Genomic DNA, 21,434 nt, shown 5'->3' with positions numbered 1-21,434 from the left:
GTCATGTGCAGGGTCACACCAACACTGTGTGTTACSTATGGATTCATGCGCAATATAAATGTTCATTACGAAAGATATGCATGGTTATTTCACCTCTATTTCACTTCTACAACAAATCAATTGAATGTATTTGTGGCCTACATAGCTCTGTTATTAGTAAAACAGCAAGAGACTTACCAAAGTCAGCAGATAGAAGCTGAGCCGTTCCTCCCTAGAAGAGTGTGGAAGGTTCAGCTGTCTTCTCAGTCAACATGTAGGTCCTTATAAACAGACATGTGGGGAAATGCTGCTAGGCATATCACCTGCAAGGCATGTTTGTGTGGCACAAATCAGTTATTGGGATCTGTAATGTCATTGTGTGCAATGTGACCTTACTGTACCCAATGCAATGCAATGTGTTACTTGAGTGAACCAAGCATTTTGTATCAACACCATGTTTTAAACTTGCACAATTACACTACATGACTAAAAGCCTGCTCCATGCAGGCCAGTCAAGTTCTTCCACACTGATATCGACAAACCATTTTTGTCACACCCTGACCATAGATTGCTTTGTATGTTTCTATGTTTTGTTTGGTCAGGTTGTGATGTGGGTGGGCATTCTATGTTGTATGTCTAGGTTGTCTTTTTCTATGTGTTTGGCCTAGTATGGTTCTCAATCAGAGGCAGGTGTCAGCGTTGTCTCTGATTGGAGCCATATTTAGGTAGCCTGTTTTTCATTGTGTTTTGTGTTTTTTTTTATTTTCTGTTCTGTTTTTTTGTTTTCAATGTACAGGAGTGTTCGTTTGTCGTGGTATTGTTTTTGTTCAGTGTTCATTTTTGCGTATTAAACAATATGGACACTTACCACGCTGCGCATTGGTCCTCCTCTTCTCATTCCAACGACGAGCGTTACAATTCTTTTATGGACCTCGCTTTGTGCACGGGGGCATTGTCATGCTGAAGCAGGAAAGGGCCTTCACCAAACTGTTGCCATAAAGTTGGAAGCACAGAAGCGTCTAGAATGTCATTGCATGCTGTATTGCATGCGTGATGCATCACTCCAGAGAACGCGTTTCCACTACTCCAGAGCCAATGGCGGCGAGTTAACAGCTCTCCAGCCGACGCTTGGCATTGCGCATGGTGATCTTAGGCTTAGGCTGCTCAGCCATGGGAACCCATTTCACGAAGCTCCCGACGAACAGTTCATATGCTGACGTTGCTTCCAGAGGCAGTTTGTAACTTGGTAGTGAGTTTTGCAACCAAGGACAGACCTGCTACGTGCCTCAGCACTCAGTGGTCCCGTTCTGTGAGCTTGTGTGGTCTACCACTTCCCGGTTGAGACGTTGTTACTCCTAGACATTTCAACTTCACAATAACAGCACTTACATACCGGGGAGCTCTAGGGGGCATAAATTGATGAACTGACCTATGACAGTGCCACGTTGAAAGTCACTGAGCTCTTCAGTAAGCCTTCCACTGCCATGTTTGTCTATGAAGATTGCATGGCTGTGGCATATCTGTCAGCAACGGTGTGGCTGAAATATCAGAATCCACTCATTTTAAGGGGTGTCCACATACTTTTGTATATACAGTGCAATCGGCGTGTATTAAAACCCTTCACTTTTCCACATTTTCTTACGTTATAGCCTTATTCTAAAATGATTCAAATCAAATGTTTCCTTATCAATTCTCACACAATACCCCATAACGACAAAGCGAAAACATTTTTTTTTTTTGCAAATTTATAAAAACAAAAAATAGATACCTTATTTACAGTATTCAGACCCATTGCTATGAGACTCAAAATTTAGCTCAGGTGCACTGTTTCCTTGATTCACAACTTAATTGGAGTCCACCTGTGCTAAATACAATTATTGGACATGATTTGGAAAGACATACAGCTGTCTATATAGGGTCCCACAGTTGACAGTGCATGTCGAGCAAAAACCAAGCCATGAGGTCGAAGGAATTGTCCGTAGACTCCGAGACAGGATTGTGTCGAGGCACAGATCTGGGGAAGGGTACAAAAATGTCTGCAGCATTGAAGGTCCCAAGAACACAGTGGCCTCCATCATTCTTAAATGGAAGAAGTTTTGGAACCACCAATACACTTCCTAGAGCTGGCACCCAGCCACACTGAGCAATCGGGGGAGAAGGGCCTTGGTCAGGGAGGAGCCAAGAACCCGATGGTCACTCTGACAGAGCTCCAGAGTTTCTCTGTGGAGATGGGAGAACATTCCAGAAGGACAACCATCTATGCAGCACTCCAACAATCAGGCCTTTATGGTAGAGGGCCAGACAGAAGCAACTCCTCAGTAAAAGGCACATGACAGTCCGCTTGGAGTTGCCAAAGGCACCTAAAGGACACTCAGACCTTGAGAAACAAGATTCTCTGGTCTGATGATCTGCAGAGAAGATTGAGAAGATATGCAGAGAAGAATGGGAGAAACTCCCCAAATACAGGGTGCCAAGTTGTAGCGTCATACCCAAGAAGACTTCAGGCTGTAATCGCTGCCAAAGTGCTTCAACCAAGTACTGAGTAAAGGGTCTGTATACTTATGTAAATGTTATATATTATTTTTTTTAACTTTATTTAACCTTTATTTAACTAGGCAAGTCAGTTAAGAACAATCTGAAAGACAGACAGACAGACAGACAGACAGACAGACAGACAGACAGACAGACAGACAGACAGACAGACAGACAGACAGACAGACAGACAGACAGACAGACAGACAGACAGACAGACAAGACAGACAGACAGACAGACAGACAGGAGAGAGACAGACTTTTACGTAGCTGGGGTATCTCCACTAACAAGACATGTGGAGAACATTTAAGTGCCTGGTGTGTGTGGAACAATGCTCCCCACTGTGGATGACCAGCTCCACCAGACAGGCATCAGGAATCAACTCCAATCCCTCAATGAGGCTATTGTAGATTCCAGCCCAGTAAAGCAAATAAGAAAATAAGAGCATACCAGTTGCAAGTAAAGTACTCCTGGGAGAATTGATTTGCAATTAATGGAAAATTGGCATCCAACTGTACCCCAGTGGATGATACTGAGTTGCACTCAAAGACACATGTCAAATCAAGAATTATACCTTCCTCCTCAGCGACAGCTAATTAGCAACACAAACTATTTCAGTCTGGTAGCTGTCAAACTATCTTGATGCAAAAACACATCTGCATTTCAAGGATGACGAAAAGATTTGTTATTACACAAACATGACTGATACAAATGCTGGAAGAATGACATAATAAAGTGATGTAAGACTGTAAATACATCAATTCCTACAGAATAGATAATGTTGTTGCTGTCTGTATAATGTTGTTGCTGTGTTATGTTTTTGTCTCATATGTTCTTATAATGTGTTCTCTGTATAATGTGTTGCTGTCTGTATAATGTGTTGCTGTCTCTATAATGTTGTTGCTGTCTGTATAATTTGTGCTGTCTCTATAATGTTGTCTTCTATAATTGTTGCTGTCTTATAATGTTGTTGCTGTCTCTATAATGTTGTTGCTGTCTCTATTAATGTGTTGCTGTCTCTATAATGTTGTTGCTGTCTCTATAATGTTGTTTGCTGTCTCTATAATGTTGCCTATAATGTGTTCTAATGGCTGTCTCTATAATGTTGTTGCTGTCTCTATAATGTTGTTGCTGTTCTTAATGTTGTTGCTGTCTCTATAATGTTGTCTCTATTGTGTTGTGTTGTTATGTTGCTGTCTCTATAATGTTGTCTCTATAATGTTGTTGCTGTCTCATAATGTGTGCTGTCGTTAATGTTGTCTCTATAATGTGCTGCTTATATGTTGTTGCTGTCTCTATATGTTGTTGCTGTCTCTATAATGTTGTTCTGTCTCTATAATTGTCTGTTAATGTTGTTGCTGTCTCTATAATGTTGTTGCTGTCTTATAATGTTGTTGCTGTCTCTATAATGTTGTTGCTGTCTATAATGTTGTTCTAAAGTTGTTGCTGTCTCTATAATGTTGTTGCTGTCTCTATAATGTTGTTGCTGTTCTCTTAATGTGTTGCTGTCTCTATAATGTTGTTGCTGTCTCTATAATGTTGTCTGCTATATGTTGTTGCTGTCTCTATAATGTGTCTTAAATGCTTGTTTGCTGTCTCTATATGTTGTTGCTGTCTCTATATGTTGTCTATAATGTTTGTGCTGTCTCTATAATTGTTGTCTCTATAATGTTTGTTGCTGTCTTATAATGTTGTCTCTTACTGTTCTTTGTCATAATGTTGTTGTTGCTGTCTCTATAATGTTGTTGCTGTTCTCTATAATGTTGGTGCTGGTCTGCTTTATTAATGTTGTTGCTGTCTCTATAATGTTGTCTCTATAATGTTGTTGCTGTCTCTATAATGTTGTTGCTGTCCTCTATAATGTTGTTTGTGTCTCTATAATGTTGTCTCTATAATGTTGTTGCTGTCTCATAATGGTTGTCTCTATAATGTTGTTGCTGTCTCCTATAATGTTGTTGCTGTCTCTATAATGTTGTTGCTGTCTTATAATGTGTCTTGTTGTCTGTGTATAATGTTGTTGCGTCTCTATAAGTTGTTCTATAATGTTGCTGTCTCTATAATGTTGTTGCTGTCTCTATAATGTTGTCTCTATATTTGTTCTAATGTTGTTGCTGTCTCTATAATGTTTGTTGCTGTCTCTATATTTGTCTCTATAATGTTGTTGCTGTCTCTATAATGTTGTTGTGTCTCTATAATTTGTCTCTATAATGGTTGTTGCTGTCTCTTATAATGTTGTGCTTCTCTATAATGGTTGTTGCTGTTGTGTTCTATAATGTTGTTGCTGTCTCTATATGTTGTCTCTATATGTTGTTGCTGTCTCTATAATTGTGTTCGTTTGATGTCTCTATAATTTGTCTCTATAATGTGTTTGCTGTCTCTATAATGTTGTCTCTATAATGTTGTTGCTGTCTCTATAATGTTGTTGCTGTCTCTATAATGTTGTTGCTGTCTTATGTATGTTAATGTTGTCTGTTTAATGTGTTGCTGTCTCTATTGTTGTCTCTATATGTTGTTTGCTGTCTCTTATAATGTTGTTGTCTTGTCTGTCTCTATAATGTTTGTGTCTCTATCTTTATGTTGTTCTATAATGTTGTTGCTGTCTCTATAATGTTGTTGCTGTCTCTATTAATGTTGTCTCTATAATTGTTGTTGCTTGTCTCTATAATGTTGTTGTGCTCTATAATGTTGTTGCTGTCTCTATTAATGTTGTCTCGTATAATGTTGTTGCTTGTCTCTATAATGTTGTTGCTGTCTCTATAATGTTGTTGCTGTCTCTATAATGTTGTTGTCTCTATAATGTTGTCTCTATAATGTTGTTGCTGTCTCTTATTATGTTGTTGCTGTCTCTATAATGTTGTTGCTGTCTCTATGTTGTTGTTGTTCTATAATGTCTGTTAATGTTGTTGTTTGTCTCTATAATTTGTCTCTATAATGTGTTGCTTGTTCTCTATAATGTTGTCTGTATAATTGTTTGCTGTCTCTGTAATGTGTTGTTGTCTATAATGTTGTTTGCGTCTATAATGTTGTCTATTAATGTTGTTGCTGTCTCTATAATGTTGTTGCTGTCTCTATAATGTTGTTGCTGTCTCTATAATGTTGTTGTGTCTCTATAAATATTGTCTCTATAATGTTGTTGCTGTCTCTATAATGTTGTTCTCTTATAATGTTGTTGCTTGTCTCTATAATGTTGTTGGCTGTCTCTCTATAATGTTGTTACTGTCTCGAATGTTGTTCTGTATAATGTTGTTGCTGTCTCTATAATGTTGTGTCTCTATAATGTTGTCTCTATAATGTTGTCTCTATAATGTTGTCTCTATAATGTTGTTCTTGTGTCTCTATAATGATTGTTGTTGTCTGTATAATGTTGTTGCTGTCTCTATAATGTTGTTGCTGTCTCTATAATGTTTTTGCTGTCATATGTTGTTGATGTCTTCTTATAATGTTGTTGCTGTCTCTATAATGTTGTTGCTGTCTCTATAATGTGTCTCTATAATGTTTGTCTCTATAATGTTGTTGCTGTCTCTATAATGTTGTTGCTGCTCTTATAAGTGTTGTTGCTGTCTCTATAATGTTGTTGCTGTCTCTATAATGTTGTCTGTATAATGTTGTTGCTGTCTCTATAATGTTGTTGCTGTTCTGTATAATGTTGTTGCTGTCTCTATAATGTTGTTCTCTTCATAATGTTGTTGCTGCTCTATAATGTTGTTGCTGTCTATGTGTGTATTTGATCATTTGTAAAGTATTATGTGTGAACCCCAGGAAGAGTAGTTGTTTCGCTACAGCTGAAGGGATCCAAATGAACAAGTTTGTTAGACTTGGGCATATTTAATGAACTTTTATGCCTTTGGAGTTTAGTACCACTGGCACACTGGGATAATCACAACTCAACAGGTACTGTTTTCCTGTCCAGTCAGTGCCCCCTTCTGCAAAATACAACTGACAGATATTTTTTTATAAATAGTTATGATACAACATGAGCAAATTACATTTAGTAATTCATTTAACATCATGGGGGGAAAAGCACAAATCTAAGGGGGAATGTGACTTTGTGCCTACATTGTCATGAAGCCACTGTAACAAGGTTGACGTGTTGTGCTCGACCCACTCAGTTTCCACCACTAAACACCAGAAAATGACAAAAATAGTAGAACCAGCTCACCTGCTTTTACACTATGACTATTAGGTGTTCAATTTGACTATTAGTGTTCATTTGCTATTCATCTTTCTTTACAAAAAAATATTTAAATTCACATAATAGGGCTGACTTTAAAATGAAGGACACATTTAAAAAAGGGACTCATTTTGTGGAACAACCGCGGACAGTATTTCCTTCAATTTGAAAAGGACTTTCCAGACCAATCAAATGTCGTTGGATCTTAGTTTGGCACAGGAAAACAAAGCCCTTGATAATAAATGTACAGAAAGCTGGTGGTTATGAATGCTACAGAGTTCTCCACTCTTTGACTCCACTCCAGTTTTTTGCATATCAAATTTGAATATAATTCTTTCCTGCAATCTAAACAACCAAAAAGCACATGGAATCAGATATTTTCAAGTCAGTTCAAACCAAATTAATACTTGATTAAAAAGCAATAAAACTGGCCTTCTTTAGACTAGTTGAGTATCTGGAGCATCAGCATTTGTGGGTTCAATACAGGCTCAAAATGTCCAGAAACAAAGACTTTCTTCTGAAACTTGTCAGTCTATTCTTGTTCTGAGAAATGAAGATTATTATTCCAATATGAAATGCAAAGGGTATTTTCAGAATCTTGTGCCTGCACAATTTTATGCCACTTGATGTGAATTGGAAAAGCACGTGTTGTGCGCTCCTCGTGTCATGCACTCACAGAGGAGTAAGATAAGGAGAAAGAGGTCAAATGGGTGACAATGAGAACCAGAATGAAATAGATGTGTCCATGTTAAGTTGTTAAAGAATCAATGTGCATCATAAATTATAATTGAGGTATACTTAGACAACCTATGCATACAATATATATATATATATTTTTTTATGATTATCGCTCTAGATTGCAGGGAAAGGCTGTTTCAGGTGTTTAAAAAATGCAACATTCTGAAATTTACAGAAGTGGGGGGGGGGGGGGGGGCAACAGACTCCCTCTGGACCACTCCTCCTCCATTCTCACCTGCTTAGTTCCCACCTCTAAAATAATGGGTACATGACGCCCCTGCCTGTTACCCATAGATAGACAGGCTAGAAATGTTTTAACAATAAATGAATAAAATAAGCTTGCATTCAATTTGACATTCAACCACTGGCGATACCCTCACAATGATTTCAAACTGTGTTTCTAATACACAATGAAATGAAACACAGACTACCCCTTGCTAATCAGGAACTCTTGGTATGTTGTGTGGACTGTCATTAAAATGACTTCACGGAATCTGGTAATTATGTTTGTAGTGTAGCTAGCCACTGAGTGGCTCTAAATTCACAGTCAGCATGCAGTCAAAGCTATAACCAATTTTCGAGCAAACTAGTGCTCTCAACAGGCTCTGCATTTCAGGAATCACAGTAGCAATTAATCCTGGTGCAGGTTAAATTATTTAGCCATTTAAACATACGTTTTTTAAGGAAAACACTACGTTTTTGCTATAGCCCTCACTGGCTTTCATAACGGAAAACACAACGTTTTTGCTATTGCCCTCCTTGCTTCATGCGATTTAAAGGTGAGCTTGTCCTAGGTGTCGGACTCGAGGACTGTTGCTATCCATTGGAGCGCTGCGATTGGTTGCCCAAAATTCTGGGGCGGGGCTTAGTGAAGAGTCAATTGCCCCTTCTTGCACACAACAAGCTTCCATTCCCCGTCACAAGGGAATTTATGACTGATTTAAGAGGAAATGAACAACCCTCTTATGGTCAAATCTTACTTTATTTGGCACTAAATACGTACTTACTATAGTCCTTTTTTTTATTGATATGGGAAAGCATTTTTATTTTTATTACATTAAACATGTGCTCTTCTTGGCAGCATTTTTACATTTGGTTAAATCAGTACCCACAATTGACTAATTTCGTGGATAAGACCCACAACTGTTATAGTCTGTGAACTGAATAATCTTCTCACTGAACCTTGAAAACATTATAAACTAATGGTACTCATTGTCAAGTATTCAAGTTTAATTATGTTTCTCTGAACAAATACTTTCATTAAGGAAGTGCACTTAAATTATAGTTAGAATAGGCTTTCAGAATATAATTTTGTATTCAAAAGAAGAGCACTTTAATCATATTATTTAGTTTTTCTGAACAAATACTTTTCTACAAGGAGAGTGTAACGATTCTCGTCCTGGGAAGATGAGGAAGGATCGGACCAATACGCAGCGTGGTACGTGTCCATATTTATTAAATGAACACTGAAATAACAACGATAACGCCCGAAACAGTTCTGGCTGGTGCAGACACACAACAGAAAACAACTACCCACAAACACAGGTGGGAACAGGCTACCTAAGTATGGTTCTCAATCAGAGACAATGATAGACAGCTGCCTCTGATTGAGAACCACACACGGCCAAACACAAAGAAATAGACAACATAGAACACCAGACATAGAATGCCCACCCCAACTCACGCCCTGACCAAACCAGAAAGACATAAAAAAGGAACTAAGGTCAGGGCGTGACAGARAGCACTTTGATTATATGATTTAGTTCAATTAGGTTTGTATGAATGTTTTCTAAAAGAAGTGGTCTTCCTATACATTTATATAAATAAATGTATGATTGGAGCATAAATCCACACGTTTTTACATCCATTAGTCAACACAGCCTACAGGTTGAGAGAATGGACGAGAGAGAAAGAGAGAATAGACACAGAGAGAGGGGGATGATTGAGAGAACAAGAGTGCTTTCACTTTTGTTTTGAGAATGTAGACAAAAATAATGACCTTGATTTACTCTAAGGTGTGGAGAAAGATAGGGAATTTCACCAATAACTCGTTTTATGTTCAGTAGGCTCACTATGGCAGGCTATAACGCGATTGATTGTAATCTCATTTGAGTAGGCCTACTTACAATTCATATGTAGCTTCTCTGCATTAAAGTCTATCAAACACATGTGAAATATTTTGTCTTCAATGGGACTCCCTGTTAAAAAAAGTCAAATAAATAAATAAATACATTATTGGTAGCTGGGTCAGTTCAATTGTGTCTACCATAATTTGGTTATTACCTTGGTAGGACTACCAGGTTAAGCACAATATGTTGAGATTTCTYCAACTGCAGGGACAACACCTTTTTAATAGTTAGCAGAATGTATTTTTCTTCTATAATTYCCATAAAAATGTCTATACTTCTATAATGTCCATACTGTAGCGCCCTCGTCCGGTCCACACAGAAAGTATGTGCCCGAAATACGAGGCTCACTGGGCTGCGCAAGCTCAGCTGACGGTTTTCAGGACAGGGTACAAGAAACTGAACGTCTCGTGAAACAGAAAATGGGCGAAGGACGGTCTATGTTAATTTCTTTTTGGCAGTGAAACATGTTGACATGAAACATGAAAATTAATTACAAATGTTGCGTAATATTTATTTATATTATTTGCACACACAGTGCTCAACATTACCATAATCACCAAATTAATAACACTATGTTATTGAGTATTTGTCCTGTTTCTGSTGTTTTACTTGAATGCAAATCCTTGTAATGCATGGTGGATGTAAACATGGTTATGTGTTACGCCGTCACCAAAAGAGGAGGTTGCCTACACTTTATGCATTTATTTATAAAACACTGCACTATGATGAATTGTCAGTAAAAAAATATATCTGCAGAAGTTTAACTCATTAAGAGTTTCTGCGAAATTGGTGTTAAGTGAAAAAGTACACTGTTGCATTTTACGCAAACTTTACACAGGGTTTTTAAACCCATTTATTTCTCTAAATTATTTATATACTTTACTCTGTTCGCTCAGATAGAGAGTCTGTACAGACTCACGTATAAACAGRCGCAAAGTCATAACTACAGACTCTCTCTCATACGATCTATGCATTCTCCCCTCAGACGGACGCATAATTGCATGACGCACCGGGGAGGAGTGTGGTCGGCATCGCCTATATATACCCAGTCGCGCTCGCTTCAAACTCAGCAGAGTAGCAGCGCTAACAAAGAATCAGGATCCCCAAAAGCAAGTAGAGCTTGCATTCAGCATCTAGCTCTCGTACCAAAGACATTTGTCGGTGCGCAAAACTCGCAATCATGATTAAAAAAATATCGCCTTCTGAGAACGAGTTTAACATCCCGGCCAAAAACTGCCACAGGATGGTRATTCTAGGATCCACAAAAGTTGGCAAGACTGCTATCATCTCTCGGTTTCTGAATAAAAAAGTCGAGGACCAGTACACGCCAACAATCGAGGACTTTCATAGAAAATTATACTGCATTCGGGGAGATGCGTACCAGTTGGACATTCTGGACACCTCTGGAAACCATCCTTTCCCCGCTATGAGGAGACTCTCTATCCTTACTGGTAAGCTTAACTCTGAACGAATGAAACAGACAAATGTCTTTATGTAAAAGTGAATCATAATATTAAGCTGCATTCTGCAAATCACTTTCTATGAGAATATTTCAATTTAGCTTCACTAAAATGCATGCTTATGCGTAACGCAAAACTTGTGCTGTGCATTATGGAAAGTACATTGACTTTTGAGCTGTGATATTAATGTTCCTTCCATTTCTCTCTCCTCAGGTGATGTTTTTATCTTGGTGTTCAGTCTGGATAACAGAGACTCCTTCCAAGAGGTCCAGCGCCTGAAGCGTCAAATTTACGAGACCAAGTCCTGCCTGAAAAACAAAACCAAGGAGAACGTGGATGTCCCGATAGTTATCTGCGGGAACAAGTGTGACCGGGAGTTTAACCGGGWGGTTCAGAATGAGGAGATTGAGCAGCTGGTGGCTGGTGATGAACAGTGTGCCTACTATGAGATCTCTGCAAAACGGAACACTAATGTCGACCAGATGTTTCAGACTCTTTTTACCATGGCTAAACTGCCCAACGAGATGAGCCCGGACTCTCACCGCAAAGTGTCCTTACAGTTTTGCGAAGTACTGCAAAACAGCAGAAGAAAGTCATTCAGAAATAAGAAATTCAAAGACAGCGAGGTATACGGGATTGTGGCACCGTTCGCGCGCCGACCAAGCGTGCACAGTGACTTAATGTATATCAAAGAGAAAGCTACTGGCTGCAGCCAGGGAAAAGAGAAAGACAGATGCGCCATCTGCTAAGGACTCACTTGACAATGCACATGGAGACATGTTACGAGATGTTCTATACAGCGATGGAGATGATACCCGCCAGGCTTCGTGCCAGTGTGCTGAGTCCGGGATAAGGAAGCACGTCAAGACGCAGTGACAGCCAGGGGTGTATGTCCCAAACCATGCGAGAAGGCATGCCATGGTCATTGTCAGATATTCCCTGTGGAGTCAGGGTGATCAAATGTGATCTGGCTTCAGAGAACCTCTAGTGTTCTTGTCACTATAGCTACATGCTGTAAAATGACATTACTGAATGGAGAATGTAGCCTACACTTATGGGGTGGCATTTGTTTACATGTTCTTTTTTCACACGGAACTGAACTTGAATGTTAATTGCATACTTAACGCATATGAATGCTTATTCTTATGTCATCGTTTACTTTTCACAAAAAAGAAACATGGAGAAAATAAAATTATCCATTTGAAACGTATATCCTATGTCTATCATCATTTTTAACATTGGTAAAGCATATTCCCAAGCCCTTTCAGTGACACTCATACCATTAGCTAAACAAGTAACCTGTACCTAATTTATGAAATACATCATTTCTGTGAAGAGTATATAGCATATGGTAGCTAGCAGATTGATGTTTCCATTTAGGCCGATAAGCTATTCACATGTAATTCATGAAAAATAACAGCGCACGTAAGGTGGCTCATGCTACAATCTTACTAAGAAACGGAGTTAAAACAAGTCAGAAGGAATTAAAACAAAGGTTTATTTTAGGCCTACCGCATTGGGAATCTGCAGCACTCAATCTTTATAGCACACCAACAAAACCATGACCTAAAATAAGAATCCACTGCATATACAAACTTGACGAGGGCATTATAATTCAGTATGGATAATACATTTTTTACAAAGTAAAAATGGGACAGTTTACAAAACAACAAGATAATGCCTGAAGGTAGTGTTATAGTGAAATAAAATGTTTTCTGGTGGTTTTGACAAACGGGATGAGTTCAAGTTATACTGCACGAGTTGTTAGGTTGGAAAGGCACATGAGATAACACGGAGCCAAGAGATGGAATCCCCCAAAAATACTCCATATAAACAAGATCATTTCTCACGATTTCAAATGGATGGTCATTTTCTCAGTCCTCTAAATATAAAAATATATCATTTGCAGTACATGTGTGTTTCTCTCCAAGTGTCTCCTGAATTCAGTTAGTTTCTTTGGGACTGTCAAACATCCCTCACGACGCTTTGGGAACCTCAAACATACACAAACTCTTGTATTTCTGCAGTAGCTGATTCTTGGTGCGGACTTGCTCCCGCAGCGTCTCCAGTTCATGCTGCTGCTCGGACAGGCTCATGTCAATTCCGGGCATGGCTCCGATCTGCTCGCGCGCTTCATGAATCCTTGTCTTAAACTTGACCAGTTCTTGATGGACATCTTGACTATCTTTGTCCATGCTTTCGACATAGATGGACAAAGAAGTACACGTTGTTTAAAACATATWATTTTTTACAAAGTACTTAAACATAATTTAACCAAATTGTTGCTGCTTTTCAAGATTAGACTTTTGAACTGCAACTAGCAAGCTGGCTAACGTTAGCTTCAYAACACGTCCTACCAAACCAGGACAAATATATTCATCAACTCTCCCCGGTAATAAACACATTATAGAAATATATGTCAAATTAAAGATTTACCATTTTATAATGTCATGAACCAAAGGGAGAAAAGAGCAATCATCGTTCTCACTTCCTCGCTTTGGTTGATTCGTCGCCATCACGGTCGATGCGAATTGACTGGCGCCTACAATTTACATCATCAACCAGTGGCAACCATAGACTTATATAGACATCGCATCATTGTACAGTATCTGTCCCATTATGGCATTTGTGAGAGCACTGAAAATATTATTAGTATACTGACAATGTATGTTCCTCCGCCCTAACAATGGGATTCCTTTCTTTGGATTGGTAGATACATTTCATTATTGTAATCATTTTCTAAATATTCAATGAGGTTGTTGATGTCAGCTGCCTGTATTCAATAGAGAGATGCTACGCTACTAGCCGCATGCCAGGAATATGCATAGCCATCTCAAGACAACTCCTATATAAAGTGTTTTTTTCTCAAAGTTTCCGTGATGTCACGTGTCATACTTATATCAGTACACCTGTAACAACTTATGCATTATAAAAAATGTATTAGATCAAATAAACCTCACGCAGCAAATAAGTCATTAATTGTCAATAAATTCGACACGCTGTCATTGACCTCCATACAAAAATACCTTGCTTGATGGGCAAAACAACGAAAAAACGCCACCTGCTGGAGGGAGACAGATTTTCCTCTGAGTAGGGCCTTTCTCTTCCTCTCTGAGCACGAGCAGCGCCATGGAGGCCATCTCCATTTTGAAGTAGTCCATTTTCTTCTACTATTTCTATGAGTTGGCAAACAAACTGAAAAGGTGCATACTGCCACCTAGAGTGTGTTGTTTGAACAGCTATAAAGCCAATGTTGCCGGGTTTACTGCGACCTGCAGTTATGGAAGGTTTCATCACACGTATAATTCATTGGCTGATACCTCCTAATGACCTAGATGGAATTATAGGATCCTCAATTCCTTAACCCATAGGAATTCCCACCCAGTTGACTACTTCAAAATAGTGAAAGTCCTCAATAGATTTGCCTATACTAAAATAAGAGTCCTCTATCTATCTCTATGGTGCATTCGAAAGAGAGAGAAAAAGCTAGCTAAGCAAATTACTTTAGATGAGAAGAATGATCTATTTTTAATAACTTTAAAATACATTTAAAAATCGAAAGTCCTAATTGTATTATTATTTTTGGTTTGTTGTTAACGTTTACTTGGCATAATAACCAGAGGTGGAATAATATTTGTGACTTGATGACTGTAACTGTTTCCTGTAAAATTGTTAAAGCTTTCATTTTGAAATAGTAAGGGCAACTGAGACATTTTGTCACTGGAGCAACAGAAAACGATTTGCACTGTTGCAACATCATCACATAATGTTCAAAATGTTAATCTGGAAACACCATAGTCAGGTTCTCCTTTATACTACTTATAATACATTTTAAAAAGGAATGCATGGACTGATGGTGACAGAACAATCTTTTTACGGATTTGGTTTTGTGATAGGTAAACTGACAGGGACAGTCAGCTACAACTAGGTCCTGTATCTCAGTTGGTAATGTTGGCATCACTAAGGTTGTGGGTTCAACTCATGCAAGGACTACAGGAAATTAAATTGTAGACTACTCACTATCCTGTCAGTCACTTTGGAAAAATATTACTAAGTGGCATACATTATTATATGCATCTGTGGTATGGTGGCAGGTAGCCTAGTGGCTTAGAGTGTTGGGCCAGTGACCGGAAGGTTGCTGGTTTGAATCCCCAAACTGACTAGGTGAAAAATCTGTTGATGTGCCCTTGAGCCAGGCACAACCCTAATTTCTCCTGTAAGTAGCTCTGGATAAGAGTGTTCTAAATGTCTACGTAAAATGTCTTACTAGTACTGAGCTAGCATAGCTTAACTGTTAACGAGTTAGTGTCCGCTATGAACCTGGACTAAAACGGACCAATAAGAGCGGTCCTCTGCACAACCTCCAAGCCTTTCAAAACACTGGGTGACATAACACACAATTGCTGCCCGGTCTCTGACTGAGCAAACACAAGACTGTTTAATTAAATGTGCAGGATGAGTTAGCATGTGGCTAACTGGCTATATCTACATAGGCTAATGCAATGCAGTCAGGCGCTATTGTTTACAGTTTGTGTTGGTGTCAATGCTATATCCAGCTCAATACTATATCCATGTATCCAGGCCAATGCTATATCCAGGTGTGTACATAGGCCTAGTAAACCCAAAGGTCACTGATTGTAGTGGTTGTGCCACTATAAGTCTTACCCCCTGGAGGGTTCTGGTCCAGCATGGATGAGAGGAGGAGGAAGGAGTGGGTAGAAGGGAAATCGTGGTGGAAGAGTGGGTCATGCGCTCGCTTGCCCATTGTAGTTTCCTGCTTAGGCCTACAGATGAGTTAGCTGACAACCTCAAGAAAACGATGAGTGCGATTCAATGGGGCAGAAGCCTGGGTGTTGTTGTGATTCCGGATGGCCAGATAGCTAGCAAGTATTGGTAAAAAGCTGTAGACAGGTGGTTATTACCAGGTTATGATGAGGTCTTAACTATGACCAGTAGGATACACAATATAGCACATAATATAGTGGTCACAATTATGACCAACTGGTCGTATGGTGGTCAGAAAATATGTCATACTCTGGTCAGTAAAAATACGTAAAATAAACGTCCTTTTCCAAACAGTTTGCGACMAGAATAAGACGTCATAAAAATATGTCATACTGACGTCTTTTCAACCAGGTTTTGCCCACTGGGATGACAAGACGCTGCCATGTGGGRAATCGTAGGTGACTCGTTTCAGCTAGTTTTATATTTTTCTTTATACCGTGTCTTGATTTGAGGTGTTTTGACTGATGTCATGTGTAACGCAGGTCAACTAATGTTGAATACTAATCGGTACTAGTAAGTTTCCAGTAACCGATCATATTATACTATATTGCTATTGATATGTTTAAGTTGACAGCTATTACAAATCAGATGCCAGAAGCTGCATGATGAGCAATTTATTTTGAGCCAATCAAAATCCATTTCCTAACCTCACATTATACGCCAGTTGGCGCCAACATGTTCAAAAAAACGGAGCTAGAACGGAACGTGAAGAGCTACCGCCATTCCATGGAAGAAAAGCTCGGTTTTAAATCGTTGAGAACTTGTATAAAACTGAACTAAAAAGAGAGAACTGGATATTTAACACTCATTTATCTATACAAACGTGCTGTGAAGGGATTGAGGGAAAGATTGACGCCAGGATTTGGTGAGTTTTGGTGAGTTTTCATATTGCTAGCATTTTGTGTGTATTCACACTGAACCAAGAATATGCACAAGSCGTTAACATTTAGGCTAGGTCAGTTATCGATCAATTGAAATAGCAAACTTTAGTGATCATGCTACTCATGCATGGCGAACTATTTTAGTTTTCATAATTTGATAAAATGTGATTAACTAGTATCATAATCCATTTTGGTACACTTATGTTTTAGATGACTTTATAAGAAATGAGGTTGTCGGTGTAAGCACTAGTACTTTTCATTTGCCCGGGCTAGTCTATTGTTCAGTCCACGTGAGCCTTGTGCTRTAGTTGTGTAAAGTCCTTTGCATGAGAAGATTTATTTTTCTTGGAGAACACTATGGTGTGGTAGGATTTTTCTTGCAAGACATCATTGCATCATACATTGCAGTGGGATTGTTATAAGCACATGCTACACTTAACTTTGGGCTAGATGTGCCGCTAGCGATCCCCCTTGACATCATCCAATGAAATTGCAGAGCACGAAATTCAAATGACAAAAATCGTAATATTAAACATTCATGAAAATACAAGTGTCATACATAATTTAAAAGCTTAACTTCTTGTTAATCCAGSCGCTTTGTCAGATTTCAAAAAGGCTTTATGGCGAAAGCATACCATGCGATTATCTGAGGACAGCGCCCCGCACACAAAAGCATTACATACATTTCCAACCAAGCAGAGGCGTCACGAAAGTCAGAAATAGCGACAAAATAAATCACTTACCTTTGAAGATCTTCATCTGGTTGCAATCACAAGGGTCCCAGCTACATAACAAATGTTCCTTTTGTTCGATAAAGTCATTCTTTATATCCCAAAAAAGTAAATTTCATTGGCGCGCTTGACTCAGTAATCCACCGGTTTCCCTCGTTCAAAATGCATACAAATGAATCCCGTAAGTTACCAATAAACTTCTTCCAAACATATCAAACAACGTTCCTAATCAATCCTCAGGTACCCTAATATGTAAATAAATGATACAATTTAAGACGGAGAATACCGGAGACCATTACCGGAGATAAATAACGAAGTACACGCCCTCACCGGAATGCGCAACAAACACTACAGCCAAAATGGGAGCCACTTACTGAAACTCTTTCTAAAGACTGTTGACATCTATTGGAAGCCCTAGGAACTGCAATCTGGGAGGTATTCCTTTATATTCCCATTAACAGCCATAGTAATTAAAGGTGAGCTGAAGAAAATACATTCTGGATGGATTGTCCTCGGGTTTTTGCCTGCCATATCAGTTCTGTTATACTCACAGACATTATTTTAACAGTTTTGGAAACTTTAGAGTGTTTCCTATCCAATACTACCATATTATATGCATATCCTAGCTTCTGGGCCTGAGTAACAGGCAGTTTACTTTGGGCACCTCATTCATCCAAACTTCCGAATACTGCCCCCTAGCCCGAAGAACACCTTACAGTGTTTATTGATAGGCACGGTCACTCACATTTGATTCCATCTCATAGTGGTTTATGTCTGTATTTGTGAATTGGTTTGTGGTCTGTGGATTCATGATTATTGTATTGTTATTGAACTTTGAACATTGACATCTGAGAGACCCTCAGATTAAGATAGTTGGGTGCACCCTAGTAAACTATAGGCAGGATATAGTCTATTGTCTATTGTACTACTGAACTCATTGTACAAATTTCCCATATCAATATTTACTCAAGGTGATTCATTTTTTTGTAAGTATTTTTATTTACACAATATAAGCTGGCATTCCTTTCCTAAATGATTCAGTTGTGTAGTTTTCATTTGTCTTTACTGCTCCAGTAGCGAACCTACTGTAACTGGTCCAATAGAGTTTAAGCTTAAATATATAGTAGCCCATAGTGTTAAGCAATTGTTACATAAAGTGGCGAGCTTGCCAGGAGCCGTTTGGAGTATTGAATGATCACTGTGAGACTTAATATTAATAAGAAGTTTAAAATTAGGGCCCACAACAACAAAAAATAAAAATAGATTTAGTAATGCGAGAAGAAGTAAAAACCTCTAACTCTGTTATAGTTAGTGGCTTTACCAATAGTGAGTTGGATAACGAACTCTCTGAATATCTCAAAACTGATCAAATCAGTCGTTTTTTTCCGTGTGGATAACCAAATGTTTGAGTTCCACAAACACATGATAGTTGAGTTGACCTACGGCACATCTATGAAGTTGTTAGAACCCATATAGAACCCAAGAGCCGTAGCCAAGTTGATGAAGTCTACCACGTGAAAGCTTTAGCTACAGTGTACACCTCCGCCGCAAGAAGTGGCGCCACCAAGAGCTATCTCCAAGAATTGCAGATCATTTCCAAGTTGAGTGGAAAACCCTTTGAGGAGGTACTTCAGGAGGAATTATCCAAACTTAGTAAATCTGCCATTTCTCCCTTACCTGACAAAACTCAGAGCCATTATACAGAGACAGGCCCTGAATCAGAAGACTTAGCACCTGCACAGCCGAATGAGAGCGGGACCATGCCACACTCTGCTCTGCCTACAACCCAAAACCTGACCAATCCCATCTCATCACCAGTTACTCAACCAGCTGATGTAAAAATTAAATCAACATTCACTGTAAGTGACGCCAACCCCACTGATGTGCAAAGGGTCGTTATTGAACACATTGTTAGGAAATAGGATGCTACGTTCCAACACCATTTATCGTCAAGACTCAGATCATTCTCTGGTAGATCTCCGCGTCCAAACAATGAAGCTGATTTTGACACCTGGCATGCTAATGTAGAACTCATCTGAAGTGACCCTGGCATGTCAGATCTTCATCGTACTAGAATCATTTTTGATGGTTGTGAGAAAGAAGAACAGTGATATAAGGTTCATTGATTACCACAAACTCAATCTGCAAACCATCAAGGATGCATACACCCTTCCAAACCTGGAGGAGACTTTCTCTGCCCTAACTGGTTCTAAGTGGTTCTCTGTTCTTGATCTAAAATCAGGATACTACCAAATTGAAATGGAGGAGTCGGACAAACAAAAGACAGTGTTTGTGTGCCCATTAGGGTTTTGGGAATTCAAAGGTATGCCACAAGGGATCACAAATGCACCAAGCCCATTTTGACGGCTACTGGAGCGCTGTATGGGTGACATTAACCTGAACGAGGTTCTTGTTTTCATTGATGACCTAATCATTTTCTCAGAGTCCCCTGAAGAACACAAAAGCAGGCTGTTTAAAGTTCTTCAACATCTCAAGGAGTATGGGCTGAAATTATCACCAGAAAAATGTAAGTTCTTCCAGACCTCTGTGCAGTATCTAGGCCATGTCGGGTCAGAGAATGGAGTTGAAACTGACCCTGAAAAGATTGAAACGCGTCATTCCTTGGGTTCTCTGGTTATTACCGGAGGTTCATCCAGGACTACTCTAGTATCGTCAAGCCTCTAAACAACCTTACCTCTGGATATCCCCCACTACACAAGGGGAACAGGAAGAAAGAGAAAAGTAGTGAGTATCACAACCCCAAGGAGCCATTTGGAAACCGATGGACACCCATCTGTCAGCAAGCATTTGACACAGTCATTGAAAAGCTCACCTCAGCCCCTGTCCTGGGATTTGCCAACCCCAAGCTCCCCTACATCCTGCACACAGATGCAAGTACTTTGGGTTTGGGTGTTGCTCTATATCAGGAACAAGACGGGCAGAAGAGAGCAATAGCGTTCGCTAGCAGAGGATTGACCTCTAGTGAATCGACGTATCCAGCCCACAAGCTGGAATTCCTAGCACTTAAATGGGCAGTTACAGAAAAGTACAGTGGCTATCTGTATGGGAAAGAATTCACAGTCGTAACTGATAGTAATCCACTGACGTACATCTTGACTTCTGCCAAACTAGACACCACAAGCCACAGGTGGATTTCTGCCCTCTCCACCTACTCATTCAAGCTGCAGTACCGTGCGGGCAAGCAAAACCGAGATGCCGAAGCACCTTCAAGACGTACTCACAGCCAGCTTTCAGACGATTTCTCCTCTCAGAAAGAGCAGGAAAGAATCCATCAGTTTACTCTCCATCTGGAACAATCTAAATTCCAAAACAAAGTCCACGAAGATGTAGTCAAAGCAGTCCGTGATCGACACACTGTTCACTACACTGACCTTGAAAAGAGCTGCTATACGATCTTGCTGGTTGAGTCTCTTGCCTTCCACTCCAGTGCAATACCAGATGTTTTCCAGGAAGAGGAACATCAAGATGGGTTTCCAGTCATTCCTCATTTGTCAGAGAAGGAGCTGATGGAAAAACAAAGAGCTGACGCTAGCATCAGAGAGGTCGTCACTCAGTTGGGAATGGGAGAAACCTCCTCCCACTGTTAGAGCCGAGTTTCCAGAACTCACTCTGTTGCTGCGTGAGTGGAACCGGTTAGAGCTAAAGAATAGTGTTCTTTACAGGAGAAGACAGGAAGGAGCCAACACTATGTGCTTCCAGAAGAGCTGAGAGCAGTTGCATTGAAAAGTCTGCATGATGATATGGGTATCGAGCGCATGATGGATCTCATACGATCCCGGTTCTATTGGCTCAAGATGTCAATGTCTGTGGAGGAGAAGATTAAGACCTGTGTGCGGCGTAAAACCGTCTCAGAGAAATCTGCACCTCTAGTTAGCATTAAGACCAGCATGCCTTTGGAGCTAGTATGCATGGAAATCCTTTCCTTGGAGCCTGATCGTAGTAACACAAAGGATATACTGATAATTACAGATCATTTTACCAAGTATGCAGTGGCCATACCGACTCC

General features: G+C 39.5%; 2 protein-coding genes across 2 annotated transcripts; one reads left to right on the top strand and one right to left on the bottom strand.

Annotated features, from left to right (window-relative positions):
- The first annotated feature begins 10,632 nt into the window (after positions 1-10,632).
- LOC112074960 (dexamethasone-induced Ras-related protein 1-like) lies at positions 10,633-12,122 on the top strand. Its single transcript, XM_024142028.2, has 2 exons — positions 10,633-11,001; positions 11,224-12,122. The coding sequence occupies exons 1-2, from the start codon at positions 10,731-10,733 to the stop codon at positions 11,757-11,759; spliced, it is 807 nt and encodes a 268-aa protein (XP_023997796.1). The 5' UTR covers positions 10,633-10,730; the 3' UTR covers positions 11,760-12,122.
- Positions 12,123-12,494: 372 nt separating this feature from the next.
- Positions 12,495-13,556, bottom strand: LOC112074959 (mediator of RNA polymerase II transcription subunit 9-like). Its single transcript, XM_024142027.2, has 2 exons — positions 13,447-13,556; positions 12,495-13,206 (listed from the first exon to the last, which is right to left on the bottom strand). Exons 1-2 carry the CDS (start codon positions 13,524-13,526, stop codon positions 12,987-12,989), a joined length of 300 nt encoding a protein of 99 aa, XP_023997795.1. The 5' UTR covers positions 13,527-13,556; the 3' UTR covers positions 12,495-12,986.
- Positions 13,557-21,434: the final 7,878 nt, after the last annotated feature.

The sequence above is a fragment of the Salvelinus sp. IW2-2015 genome, unplaced genomic scaffold (genome assembly GCF_002910315.2).
Source record: "Salvelinus sp. IW2-2015 unplaced genomic scaffold, ASM291031v2 Un_scaffold2902, whole genome shotgun sequence".
Classification (NCBI taxonomy): Eukaryota; Metazoa; Chordata; class Actinopteri; order Salmoniformes; family Salmonidae; genus Salvelinus; species Salvelinus sp. IW2-2015.
Note: the sequence above shows the minus strand (reverse complement) of the source record. Positions and strands in the feature narration are given on the sequence as shown.

Excerpts from the sequence above, each read along its gene's own strand:
- LOC112074959 (XM_024142027.2), bottom strand. The coding sequence starts at position 13,526 with ATGGCGACGAATCAACCAAAGCGAGGAAGTGAGAACGATGATTGCTCT. Across the intron at positions 13,207-13,446 it reads GTTCATGACATTATAAAATG|CATGGACAAAGATAGTCAAG; the intron begins GTAAATCTTTAA and ends CTATGTCGAAAG.